This window comes from Cupressus sempervirens, chromosome 8 (assembly GCF_028749045.1).
Source record: "Cupressus sempervirens isolate cs-2001-9-10 chromosome 8, ASM2874904v1, whole genome shotgun sequence".
Lineage (NCBI taxonomy): Eukaryota > Viridiplantae > Streptophyta > Pinopsida > Cupressales > Cupressaceae > Cupressus > Cupressus sempervirens.
This window is the reverse complement of record NC_143125.1, coordinates 510,695,983-510,710,364: the sequence shown is the minus strand read 5'-3', so window position 1 is coordinate 510,710,364 and position 14,382 is coordinate 510,695,983. Positions and strand designations below refer to the sequence as shown.

The following is a 14,382-nucleotide window of genomic DNA, read 5'->3' as shown; positions in this document are numbered from 1 at the left end:
ATGATCACCCTGTCCTCACACGGGTGTCTCAGTGTTGGGGGTTTGAATGTCCCTTTTCAAATTGGCAATTCTTTTCTAATTACTTCTAGAAAAGTCCTTGTGAGAAAAAAATAGTTAATTTTAGATGGCTTCTTTTAATTAAAAAGCTTGCTGTTGGGTTTGTGTTATCCTCCATCAATGTTGAACCTATTATTTGTGATGTGTAAAAAACTTGAGAACTTTGAACATTTGTCTTTTGAATGCATCTATGCTTAAGAAAGTTTGTTCTATTTTTCCTAGTCTCCCCGTTGAGTGGAATAAAAAGCTTGGACTGTCTTGGAGTGAGATTCTTGCTGGGTATGTTGAATCCTTTGATTTCTATCAGAATAGATTTTGGTTCGTGCTAACTGGTGAAATTCTATGGCTTCTTTGGAAAGACTGGAACAAAGAGATATTTCAACATATTAGAAGATGCCCTACTGAGTTTAATCTTTAACTAATCCATTTTTACATAATGTCACGGGTTTCTATTTTCTTGGATATTCCTAAAAGAAGGTTCATGACACTGATATATGATGGATCCATGCTGATCCATAAGGATGAACTGAAAGCTGCTGGATATATTCACAACTATCAAAGTTTTCTCACACAAGCTGAGATGGATGATCTTAGCAATCTAATGGAAAAGTGTCACCTGGATTCATATAACAACAGAGGTGGATCCAGCCACCAGGACAAGGTTAATCACAGTGGAATGAACAGCCTGAGTGGTGCAATACAGAATGTTGCCTTTGCAAGATTCCCAACACAAGGATGCTGGAACGAAGGATCTTAAATTTCTACAGTCTGATATGAAAGATTTATGATCTTTTTGTACTGTAAAAATCAATTTATAAGATATTCATGATAGATCGAGCAGTCAATAGCTCTAATATTCTATAGGCCACCTCCCCCAGTTTTGTAATTGTTGATATTTATAGGGGCTGGTTAGTTTGTTTCTTACTACTCTTTGGATTTACTGTGTTGTTCCTTGTTTTTTTAACTATTTTAAGACAACAATTGGTATCAAATGAGCAACAAAATCCTGATAATAGATTGAAGTCTGATGTGTTGCGTAATTTTAGAGGTGGAGTTAAACATCAGAAGATGAAGCAAATATTGGTTGACAATTGTAGTGATGGCAGGCTCAGAGATAAATGGATCAGTAAGACTCATTAGAGAAGGGATTGTTATAGCAGTATTAGTGGTGGAATATTGCATGGAGGAGTTTATTTTGTTGGAGAATTGATGAACACTTGTAGGAGTGATCGTGTGCAGAGTTGAAATAATATCGGTATTTCGAATAAGGAAGACAAGTGGATAATGAATGTTCATGGCATCTACATTCTAAACCTTGTCAGATGTTCACAAATCCCTTTTATGAAACATCTTCTATTCACTTGGGGTGTCTGATGCAGGAGCATACTTGGGTTGTTGACAATCTTGCATCACCCAAAAATATTTCCTTTTGTTTATCTATTTCACTGTTCACTGAGGTAGTTTCCTGTAGTTTTAGTGTGTAATTGATCTAGTTGGCTCGTTTCCTTATGCAATCCTTATGGCATGATCTAGGCATTTCCTATGTCTAGGTTCACATCATGATTCAATGCTTTTAGATGAAGTTATCTTAAGATTGGTCCATTCCTATTTTGGCTTTTTTGTTCTAATAGTCAAGATGGCGAGATGTGACTTGCAATGAAGATTCATGATTTGCGATGCATGTTGGTGTATTGTTCTATTTTGTAATACGTTTATCAACCCTCTTGTATGTTCACAAGACACAATGTATTCATATGGGGGTTATTCTTATTGATTTGGGTCTTGGCCTATCTATTTGTAATAAATTTCCATTGTCTTGGAGATTGTTGATTAGATCAGCATACTTGTGGCTGGCGATCTTGTATATAAGTAGGGTAGGGGTTCTAGTTTTACTAGTGCTAGGGAGGTAAGTAGTGCTAAGTGGCTAAGAAGGATAAAATGAGGTACGTGGGGAAAGTGATAGATTGCTGAATGTAGTTGGAAGCATTTGGAAGATTAGGTTTATAGTTTTGAGGGATGATCAATTGCAAATGTGTATGCAGTTGTATGTTGACAATAGTGATGTAATGAACAACATTTGTAGGCTAATTTGATGACAATGCAGTGAGATTCTTCGCATTTTGTGCTTTGCTTTAAGTTTGTGTATTTCTGCTGTTTTCTTTCTCTTGCTGCAGGGTTAGACATCTCCCATGGGGACTTTCTAATCTTGGTTGTGACAATATATGTGAAAGCATATATAATCACTCATTATAGCTTAAGTCTATAAAATGCACGATGTTCCAATGGTAAGCACCAAAATACATTCTATTTAATATCGGTATAAAATATTACTTGTGGTAAGATATGTATACTCTTAAGAGTAGTCTTTATATTTCTCTTCTTTTATTCTTCCCATTTTTGCCAATGTTGCCTTTCTCTTTAATGAACTTATTATATATTTATATCTTGATACTTCCATGTGAAAGGGTGTATCTCTTTGGAAAGAGTAGTTCATTAGGAATGACGTGTCCTTTTTTAATACTCATCTTTACAATGAGTAGATTTATTAATTGCGTCTCTTAATTCATTTAAAAAATGATATCTTATAAATGCCTTTGTTGATTATATTGATAACACTTTAGAGGATTTGTTTGCAAGTTTACAACAACCCATGGCTAGTCATTAGAATCTCACTAAGCCCCTTGATAAATATATTGATAGGCTTTCAACATCCCTGGTGAAATATCTTATCAATGCTTGAAAGTCTACCAAATTTGACGTCAATGCCTCTTATCTTGCTAAGAAAATTTGTGCATCCACTATAAAGACAACGATAGTTGACATCTAATTCTTAACAATGAAGCTTCTTCAATACGCAAGAAGCTTCAGTAACAATGTTTTTGCATTTGAACAAATTGCAACTATTGCTTTTACAAGGATGTGAAGGAATTCAAATTGTGAAATCTACTTTTCATGAGACAATTTTCTAACAAATGTTGTTGGTTTGGGTCAAGGTCATAGCAAAATTCTTTTACTACCCTTAGAAATTGAGCATGCTGAAATAATATTTTCATTTCCTTGCATCTTGAATGAATTGCCTGTGAAATGTCTTTATATATAATGACATAGCAACATGTTTTGTGTAGATGTGTGTTAAATTAGGTCATGGCTAACAAAAAGGGTGGAAATTTTAGAATTTGAATAAAAAAAAGCGAATTTAGGTTTGTTCTTGTGGCCTAGGCACTAAACTAGGTTAATCGCGAGTGATGGATGAATAAATGGTGCATGCACGGAAGATAAATAGTGATGTGTGAAATGTGGGTGGGAATTGAATTGCAAGATAAGCTTGATGCAAGAGTACACCACATCTCATTGTATTGAGATACTCAACCGAGGTGGGTATAAAACTAAATGAGAATTTGCATTGGTATTGCTATTTTTTTGGAAAATACATATGTCAATTTCTATTTATTAAAAAATATATACATGTCCACAAAAAAGTTATATGACCACTGAGTTCACTCCTCAAAGTCACAAGGGTAGTGCCCAGAGAGCAAGATAATAGACGTGCCAAAGTTACATGGGAGACAACAAAACTCCTAGGCAACTTGGTGTGAATGCTTGTGGTCTTCCAAGGGCCCCCAAAAAAATCTCATAGAAGCTTTTCCAATTTCATATACGAGGCTTTGAAAGAGGTCCAACAAGAATAAACATGGATGGCCCCAATAACTTTAGAGCATACTTGAAATGTGGTAGCCAACAAAAGAGATTTGGTAATCCAATAGGTTTCTTCCAATTTTTGCAAGGACAATATTCCGAAGGTCCTCTTGTAAGGCTTAAAAGGCAAAAGGAATGTCTAGAAACAATTTTTTTTCTCTATGTCCAATCCATTTCCAGCCATAATGAAGAAGCCATGGTGGAATACAAAGGAATGATTGATGATAACATCCAGTTTATGACACTTAAATGGAAAAACCAAAAGCTAGACAAAAGTTGTGGAGGCATTGAAGAGCCCCTTTGATATTTTGCTCCTCTTCAACAAGCGTGAGAAGGAGTCATCAACAAAATGCCCATTTAACAACTGGTTGGGTGATGCAGATAGAGAAACTCCTCCAACTCTCCTAAAGGAAATAGAGTATGCAAACAAATACCCAAATCCTTTAGTAGTAGACCATATAAAGGAATATCGGAAGGACAAGTCTGGTGGATGGAGTAGTGAAGCCCAAAAGCTTGAAACTGACAATTTTTAATGGTGATGTACAGTGAAGCATCTCTAGGAAGCATATTAATAGATAGAATAAAGTGAGGGTTGAATCCAAGTTTGGCCAACATTGCTAGGATGAAAGGCCATTCAATGTTGCTATGGGCCTTGGTGAAATCCTTCTTCAAAAGGAGTAGTTGTTGAGAGTGGTGGGCTCACTCCATACTTTCTCGATTAAGAATGACATTGTCAAGAAGAATACCACAATTTTTCTATTATGATAATATGAGGCACTAGGTATAGGTCAAGAGCATAAATATACCCTCTTTAGAGGTTGATTCCTCTCCCTTTATTTGAGCTTGTTGTTGTAATTAAATATTCACTAATTACACTTAATCTAACTTATGATAATGCATTGCATATTAGTTTGCATATAAAAGACCCGTGAGTTTGCATCTAAATTTGCATATGTATGAGAAATTCCACTTTCGGTGGTGATAGTTGTTATAAGTCCACTTTATGTTGGAGATCCACCTTTAGTGCACATATCACCTTATCATCTTCCACATGTTGCACATACTTCATTGCACAATGGAGGATGATCCACCTTTGGTGGGCATTTGGTTCCACCTTGTGTAGGTGATAACTTATCTTCTCCTTATTATGGTCTCTTATCGCATTGTCTACATAAGAAGGCATATTATGTATATTTTCATTATGTCCATTATCAATAATATCATTCTTGCATCTTAATGCAATTGTCTTGCCATTCTCTTCTGAAAGTTATCGTGGTCTTTCATTTGATCCTTGTGGTGTTGTAAAGTTATTGAAAGCTCTTATATAGTATCAGAGCTCTCAAGGTGTGAAGACTCCTCAAGAGTAGCAAATCTGGCTTGTTTCAATTGTGGGCACAGGATAAGGCTATTTGGGCATCACTATTGCATAGTCTATTTGGCATCATATTAAGGTCTAAAAACACCGAAATCAATTTTTTTTCATTGAAATTGCGCATTGGAGGCCAAATATAGAGCCATTTGAATTTTGGATGTTAATAAAAACTCAGAAAAAATAATTACGAAGGCAATTTTCAAACAATGATACGTCACTCATTTGGAATCCTTTTTTTGAGCAATCTTTTTTTTTTTGTTGGTTAGAATTTTATGTTCTACATAGTGGTGTAGGTTGTTTGTGGTCTTTGTTCTTGATTTTTTTTTTTTCTGAAAATTGTAAATCCCATTTTTTGCAACTTCCAAGGCCTTATTTGGGCTCATACAAACTTCTTTTCAGGTGCAGTATTTGTCAAAGTGTGTAGTTTTTTCTATATTTTTCAATTTTTCTATTAGATTATAGTGATTGTGCTAAGAAATTGTACTTCAGAACATGGCCTAGTTTTGCAATTATAATGCATAGACCTTAGTATGGTATTTTGCATAGTAATACAAGTCTATTATATAGCCTGATTGTGGCGTTGATCTCATTTGTAATTTAAGAAATATATCATTGATGAAATCATGAGTTTTTTAATCACTTTGGAGATAGAGAACTACAAGCAATGGAGTGAACTCATTCTCACTTATCTTAGTATCATCTATTGGGAAATTCTTATAATCTATTGCCCTATTTGTATTATGAAGTTCCTTGCGATAGGGATTATGTTATTTGGAAAATGTTTATGATATGATATTTGAGCATGTTGATGATGACTATGGGATGCTCATGCTCTTTGGGAGTACATTCGAGAGGTATATGAAGACCATGATTCTTCAGCATCTCTTGATGCTCTTTATAACTCCAATGATCCTCTTTATTCTTTAGAGCATATAACCCATGGTTGTAATCCTTTGGAGGAGATTGCAAATGATTCAAAGATTCTTGATTCTTCAATTGGGCTCACACAATAATCTCTTGTTGGTGATTCTAGCAAGTCATTACAAGAGACATCTACTTGTCCTCCAGATATTGTAACAGCGGATGACTTCTTGACAAGCATTGTAGGTTTTTTTTTGGAATCCTATATTACAGATTTTGGGGGCATACTTGAGTGGGTTTCCCTTCTCTTTGATGACAATTTCATCCTAGTTGGAGTTGGAGATGCTCCACCTTTGGAGATTGGTATTCTTGGTTCTCTTCTTCACTTGGTTTGTCACATTTAATGCTTCAGGTTGATGATGTGATGGATTCTTTGAGCTTGGAGATACCTACTTAGTTCTCAAAGATGTATATTTGGAGACATTTCTCCTTTCATTTGGGTATGGATTGGTTTGTGGTATCATTGTCATACTTCATTTGGATTCCACTTTCTAGTTCCTATCCAAAATGGGAATGGGAAGTGTTCCTGCATTTGTACTTTGTATATCTTATTCCTAAGGGGAGAAATGTTGCTTGTAGGTGTTGGATTATCTTTTGTTTGTATTTACATTTCAACACCATTGGAACTTCATCATTTGGGGGGATATTGTGTCTCCTTATTTCTTTCCTATGAGGGGATCATTGCTTGTACATACATGATGTATGTAGTAGCAGTTCTAGAGTCCTCCATGTGTGCATCTTGTTTGTTTTATCCCTTTTTTTGGAGGAGAGTTTTGTCCCATGAGTTTTCTCCCTTCGTCCACTTTATGAGAGTGCATTTCTTGCATTGCATTTGCATATTGTACATGGGTACCTAAGATGGCCTAGTATGTAGGGACTCATCTTGCATTGTGAGTTTTGAGTGTGTTCTCCTAAGTTGCACTTAAGGGGGGCATTGGTGTAATTAAATATCCACTAATTACACTTTATTTAATCTGAGTTAGGAGGCATTGCATAGTAGGCTGCATATGAGGCACCTAGTTGTTTGCACCTATTTTTGCACATTGTCTAGGAGAAATTCCACTTTAGGTGGTGATAGTTATTATCTCATTTCACCTTATGTGTGAAATGTTCCTTTAGTGCACATATCACATTAACATCATCCACATGTCGCACATACTTCATTACATAATGGAGGATGATCCACCTTTGGTGGACATGTGATTCCACCTTGTATAGGTGATAACTTATATATCTCCTTGTCATAGTCTCTTATCGCCTTGCCTATATAAGCAGGCCTATTATGTATATTTTCATTTTGTCCATTATCAATAATATCATTCTTGCATCTTAATTCAATTGTCTTGCCATTCTCTTGTGGAAGTTATCTTGGTCTTTATTTGATCCTAGGGGTGCTGTAGAGTCTCTTATAACTCTAGCAGAAGCCTACACTTGGAGATGTATTTTTTGATCCTTGAAGTAACAATATTCTAAGCAATCGAATGTAATGATTTTGCATTGTCACCACACACTTTCTTGCTTGCAGAAGTTGAAATTGAGGACCTAGTTGAGTCCGTAATGGCCTTTGATCTCCTCTCCCATTGGTGGTGAACCTGAAGTCATTTGCTCTACTGGATGAGTTTTCTTCCTTCTGCCCCCTCGAGTGCCTCATCCTAGAGCTCAATAGCATAAACGCCTGCCTTGTCCTTGGTGATGATAAAAATGCAAAAATGCTCTGAAGTATACATTCCTCAAGTTATGAATTTATTTCTGGTTTCCTGATAATTTGCCTAATTTGAAAACCAGTAACTTCTTGAAGTTCCTCGGAGGAGCTGGAAATGGTAACAGCAAAGTAATAAACATTTGTGGCAGTTTTTAGCTGTGTTTGAGACTTAGTTTCTGGAATTTTCGTGAAATATTTAGTGTTTTAATTAAACAGTTAAAACTCATTAATTTTTAATATTATCCTCGCAAATTTTAAAAATATTCCAATACTGTTTTCAACAATTCTCAGAAGTCCCTGCCATTTCAGATATGATTTCTTTCTAGTTCCTTCTTTTCCTTAAGTCTATGCAATGCACTTGATGTATTCTTTAGTATCCCCACATTCTGATACTCGTGTTTGCAAAATTTCCTAGTTTTTTGGTTAAGGTGGAATTTCTAAATCTGTTCATTGTAACAAGTCTCATGTGCCATTGGCAGTTGACTTTTCAGTGGGCCCTCCCTCCCTCCTGATTTCATTCCCAACAGAAATAGCATTTGCCAAACTGTTAAGAAAATAAGTTTCCAAGTAGCCATTTATGATTCTTGTTGTAACATTAGACAAAATGTAATGTCACCGTGCAACTCTGAAATTAGTAATCATCAAAATTCTCTTTTATTTGTTTTTGGTTGTAATTTTAATCCTGTTTTGTTGAAGCTACTATGAGAACTCTAAATTTATGTGGTTTAGCATTTATATCTGACCAAGTTCAAAGTCATCTTGTCTATTCTTGTTCTTTCTTAGTATCAATTTTCTTCGTCTAGTTGAGTTTTCTGTTGGATGATATTAATGGATACTTGTTTGGTAGGTCAAGATACAACAGTCTAGCAGTTAACAATGGCCAAGCATCATCCTGATCTTATTATGTGCAGAAAGCAGCCGGGAATTGCTATAGGTCGACTTTGTGAAAAGTGTGATGGTAAATGTGTAATTTGTGATTCTTATGTGCGACCTTGTACCCTTGTTCGAGTTTGTGACGAATGCAACTATGGATCCTACCAGGGAAGGTGTGTAATTTGTGGTGGATTAGGCATTTCAGATGCATATTACTGCAAGGAATGCACCCAACAAGAGAAAGATAGGGATGGATGCCCAAAAATTGTTAATCTTGGAAGTGCAAAAACAGACCTATTTTATGAACGGAAGAAATATGGTTTCAAGAAGAGATAGTTGCAGGTTATTTTTGAATACTAATTCATTGATAATTGCAGTAAGTGCTTTATTTTTGTAGTCTAGACTGTACATTGGAATACTTATTTTTCTTTAAAAAGGCTTATTTTTGGAGCTGTACTGCAAGCAATCAGATAATACACATCCCCTACTCTGATGGACTTGTTTTCGAAGTATGGTGTTACAATCCAAATCTTATCTAGTTTTGATAATAGTGTCTTAAGCCGAGTTACTGTGTTGAAATACTATTTCTCATATTTCTAAGTATGATTTGTGTGTGTTGTTTGACTTTTTGTTCAAGTTTCATTCTGAAGTTTTTGTAATAGCTGCAGATGTTGGGACATAATATGTATGAAGAAAACTGTTTTTAATCTGTGATCATAATGATGCACAAGTTTAAAATTGATTCATCTTTCTGTTTAACATTTTCAAGATATAAATAGAATTTGGAGATTGGCCCATTTTACGTTTAATATCTCCTAGCAACATATTTAGAGGTTTCAGAAAGTATGAAAACCATATATAATGTAAATACAAATTTGTGATTTGACAGACATGGAGAAAAATGAGAGGATTGTGCAATAACTGGGCAATGAATCTTGTAAACTTCCTCCTGGTGAGAGCAAGGTCAAATTGATGCTAAACTCATAGCAATCTTGGTTTTGACATTTCCTTTCTAGTAAGATCGTAAAGATTTCAATGTCTTATCTTTCATTGTAAGCATATATCAAATTTCTGTGATGGATAGACAAGAGGCCTTAATAATATCTTTGATACCAAATCAATGAATGCAAGATTTTTATCTACCAAATCAGACCTGTTTCGTGCTGATTCTTGGTACAAGGTGTGCCCAAATTGGAATCCGGTGCAAAACATTATGGGTGTGTAAAGGAGTTGAAATTCTCAGCTAATGCTATTGAAGAATATTCTAAATTTTCTACAGATATTTTTCTTCATTCCAGTCATAAGTCTCCTTTATGTTTGTTTCAGTTGGTGTTAACAGTTAAAGTGAGATTCATTCTCTGCGAGTGGTGGGCACTTTGATATTGCCGGTTAATCTCTTGGATGGGGGTCATGTCATACCTGATTGCAGCATCGCTTATTCATTCAACTCTTTCCCATTCTCTTTGGCATATTATGCTGCATTCTAATTGCACATTGTATGAATTTGGACTTCAAATTTGTAGGATAACTGCCCTCTTTTGCATAGCTTGAAAATTGAGTGTCCTATCCTCATTTCTTGTGCTAAAAAACTGCCTCATGGTGTTCTTGGTATAATTATCCAGGTTTTGAATACAACTTTCGAATACTAATTCGATTTGTACTTTGTTGTGCCATATTTTCTATCAAAAGAGGACTAGAGACCCTTTGCTTTTAACATATTTTCTGTTTTTGTTTTGTTATTATTACTTTTGAGAGAATGAAATCTGGAAATTGAGATATATTAATGGCCTTGGGGTTTCTTTCTAGCAATTGTTGAAGTTTATTGTGCCCTGGACATTGGATTGATTTGTGCCAAAAATCCTCGAGATTTTTTGAAATATCTGAAGAGGTGTGTAAAGAATTTGTACCTTTGCAAAATGGAAAAGGGAGATCAGGTAGATGCAATCTTACCAAAATTAGGCACTAAGAAAATAGGCTTTTTGGGGTCTACCAGGGCTTCGGCTCCAGTGGGCTCTGCATTCTTTGAAATTGTCCAATCCATGTGTTGGGTCTTCAAATCATCTGCTCAGCATAGGGTGCCTAATTGACAGAGGGGGTTCACTAAGGTGACTGAGGGGTGATCATAGAAGAGTTATCTTGTGAGGAATATATGAATTTGTGTGGTCTATAAATAGGGCTTGGAAGCTCTAAATTCCTTGTGCATCGTTAAATTTGTTTGCACCATTGATCCCCAGACTCAATGGAGTCTTGGGAAATCTTAACAATAGAGACCTGCTAGTTAAGTATTATCTTTAGTTGAGAGGAATATTGGTAGGCGGTCAATTTATATTATATTTAGTGCAATGTTAGTCTACGACCATGCTACCAATCTCAAGGGAAGAGGGTTGAAAATGGTTTAGAGTTCAGAAAGAGCCAAAGGTTAGCGAAACACAACGAAAAAGGAGGCATGTGCCAAAACAATGTGTGATTGATGACCAATCTTTCGCTATTCAACCTTCCACCTGGGTTCCAACATTCAGTGTGGCTCGACCTGATTTAACTAATCTCTACAGCTTAATGTACACGCACGAACACATTCGTTCATATGAAAAGTAAAACAAGTATAGTGCGTTCATACAAATGTATTAAAATTTACCGATAAAGAGGATCATAAGTAGGGTCCCAAGATGAGAACTATTCTGAGGACTTTCTTTGGTGTCTAATATTAAGAAAGGGGCATAGAGACGACAAAATACATTATCATTTTGTGTATGACACGGTGGAGGATAAGACGACTGCGTTTGAGTAGGTGGATTATTTAGTGCATGGTTTATATATTTTAATCAAGGTCACGAACAACATAGCTTCAGATTGTGTATGATGGCATGAGGATCACTCCGTAGTATTTGTTCATTATGTTGAGTATCCTTTATAATTTTTGCTTTGCATATTAGTGATAGATTGGTGACTAGAGGGTTAGGTAGTGTCCAATGTATGAAAGTTACAAATATAAACAAGCGCAGCATGCGCCAAAGTTCCCGCCTTCATGTTTTAATGGTTGACTGAATTAGTTTTTAGAATGATCTCTATCTTGTCAATGCCTCTGTGTTTTACTGATAAAAACTTATGGCTCAAGATTAGTTTTTTGTGTTTAGTGAGGAACTAATGGAAAATGTTGAAGTGTCTTTTAAAATGGAAACATTCATAACATTTTTCTGTATATATTCAACTAAGCTAGTGTTGATATCAAAGATGCTTATGGCCCATGGGATATAATGTTATACGAAGAGAGAGCTAAAAGAGAGAATAAAATGTTATTATAAGGACAAGTAAAGGTAGAATAATAGAAAGAGTTGAAGAGAATTTGAAAAATATAATAATTTTATTATTTTAAGAAATATATAAATAACAATAAAAATTATATTATATGAATGAACTACTTATTTCTGCCACTTCAATTATAAGTTGAAATATTTAGTTAAAAAATAATAATTGTTGATTACTTAAATCAAAGTACCAAAATATGTCGTAAGTTTGAGGGGTAGTATTAATGGTATAAAAAAAAATTGAGCAAAATTGTAAAATGGTAGCTAGTAAAACATAGTGTAAACTTTTAAAAAATAACATTTTACAATTGTAAAAAATAAGCATTAATGTAAAACTAATAAGAAATATATATATATATATATATATATATATATATATATATATATAAACATCAATGTAAAATTAGTAATAAATATATTTAAAATAAGAATTGTAAAACATTTAACTCTATAAATTCATAAGAAATATAAAACATTTAACTCTATATTTGAACTTGGTAAGGAAAATAAATAGGGATATAAATAACAATATAAATTATATTATATGAATGAACTATCGATTTCTACCAATTCAACTATAAGTTGAAATATTTAATTTAAAAAAATAAATTGTTGATTAATTTATTCAAGCTACCAAAATCTATAGTAAGTTTGAGGGGTAGTATTAGACCAAGATTGTAAAATAGTAGCTAGTAAAACATAGTGTAAATTTAAAGAAATAACATTTTACAATTGGCAAAAATAAACATCAATGTAAAACTAATAAATATATTTAAAATAAGAAATATAAAATATTTAACTTTATATTTGAAATTGTGATAATTAATATTGATTAGACATTCATTGATTAAAATATTTTAAAAACATTTAACTCTATAAATTCATGACTTCTTCTTCATAAATTATCGTAAATAATAAATGTATTTAAAACAAAAAATATAAAACATTTAACTCTATATTTGATTAAAATATCTATATTTGAATAACATATTACAAATTACAAAGACTAAACATCAATGTAAAACTAATAATAAATATATTTAAAATAAGAAATATAGGGAAAATAGATAGGGATAATTAATATTGATTAGACATTCATTTGTGAGGTGGAAGATAAAAATGCTTTTTTTTAATAAAAAGTTAATCCATTTGTTAGAAATGTGGTAAAAATAAAGTTGTAATTAATGCATTCATTAATAGAGTTAATAGAAAATATTTGTATTTTTGTTGAAGAAAATTAATTTTTTTCGTTGTTTTTTTTTAATCACGAGCCAATACAATTTTTTAAAAATTGTATCTTTCAATTTCAAAAAAGCATGCAAATTAATATAGCTTTAGTAAACATTAGTATATCTTCAAATTTTTAGATTTATGTAACTAATATGGAATCACATGATTCCATTAGTTTCCTCCAAAAGGCAGGAACCAATAATGTACCCACATAAAAAAGGGTACCCCTCTTGGATGGAATCTTGAGATTTTATTGTTTGCCCTCTTCATCATGTTCATTTCTTTGGTGATAATTGCCATAAATTGAATAGGGCTTACGAGGTGAACTTATGTTGGAAGGAGCTCCTTTGGATTGGGACAATTGGGTTGAATATGGTCCATTAGGACTCAGACTTTGGCTCATGCCTTTAATCTCCTTGGCCTTATACATGGCTTGAGATGGCTATTCCATGTTGTCATTTTATATAAGATTATAATGCCAAACTTTAACCAAGATTAGGGTGTAGACATTGTGAAGCATGCAACTTGATGTTCTATTGCTATCTTTGGTCTCAATAATATATTAACTATTTTTTTGATAGTTTGTGTGCTTTACTTATGATGGTTTTCTTCAGGTAAATCTAGTATCACTTTATGGTTATGTTTTGTCCTATTATTCTCTCATCATTCTTGTTTTTTGAAGTGTTATTACTATGTTGAACTCGTATCAAAGTTAACTATTATGGAAAACTTGCAATGCTCTACATAGGATTAAGTAGGTTCTAGTGGGTATTTCCTTGAGTTGAAACTAATCTCCAAATATGGCTTTCAATGGTAAATAAAATATCTTTTTCTTTATATGTTGGTCATATAAAAAATAATGATATTTCGAATCCTTATTAGTAATCTAACCAATTTCTCAGCCAAGTCCCCATGAGTCTCATGTTGGGAAACCTAAAGGAGGCCCATAGACCTAATTTAGAGACTTGGTTAGTCTAAACCTATGCCTTTTTTTCTCTTCTAAAATTCCTATATTTTTAAATGTTTTTATATCATTCTTTTTAAAATGTGCCATGTTGGCATGGAGTCTAAGATTGAGTCAAAAATTAGTTAGTTTAGTTTTTGCTAAGCTTGAGCTTGGTAAATATACTTCTAATAATAGTTCAAAAGCTTGCCAAGTACTCAACAAACTTAGTTTAACTCTGAAAGTTTTTTTAGTGTTGTGTATGAAGTGACTCACATGCCAA

At 33.6% G+C, this 14,382-nt stretch overlaps 1 protein-coding gene across 5 annotated transcripts in view; it reads left to right on the top strand.

Annotated features, from left to right (window-relative positions):
* LOC149543439 (PHD finger-like domain-containing protein 5A) overlaps positions 1–10,281 on the top strand; it is a 48,557-nt gene extending 38,276 nt beyond the window's left edge. The window contains exons 2-4 of one of the 5 annotated variants that reach the window (XR_016355636.1): positions 8,596–8,963; positions 9,511–9,573; positions 9,948–10,281. Coding sequence is in view for 2 of the 5 variants with exons in the window: in XM_089798232.1 (XP_089654358.1) it covers positions 8,625–8,957 (333 nt within the window). In the remaining 3 variants the exon portion in view is untranslated. Of the gene's footprint in view, positions 1–8,595; positions 8,998–9,510; positions 9,900–9,947 lie in introns of those variants that run through there. The other 4 variants (XR_016355635.1, XR_016355634.1, XM_089798232.1 and 1 more) reach the window with 4 other exon arrangements.
* The last annotated feature ends 4,101 nt before the right edge of the window (positions 10,282–14,382 follow it).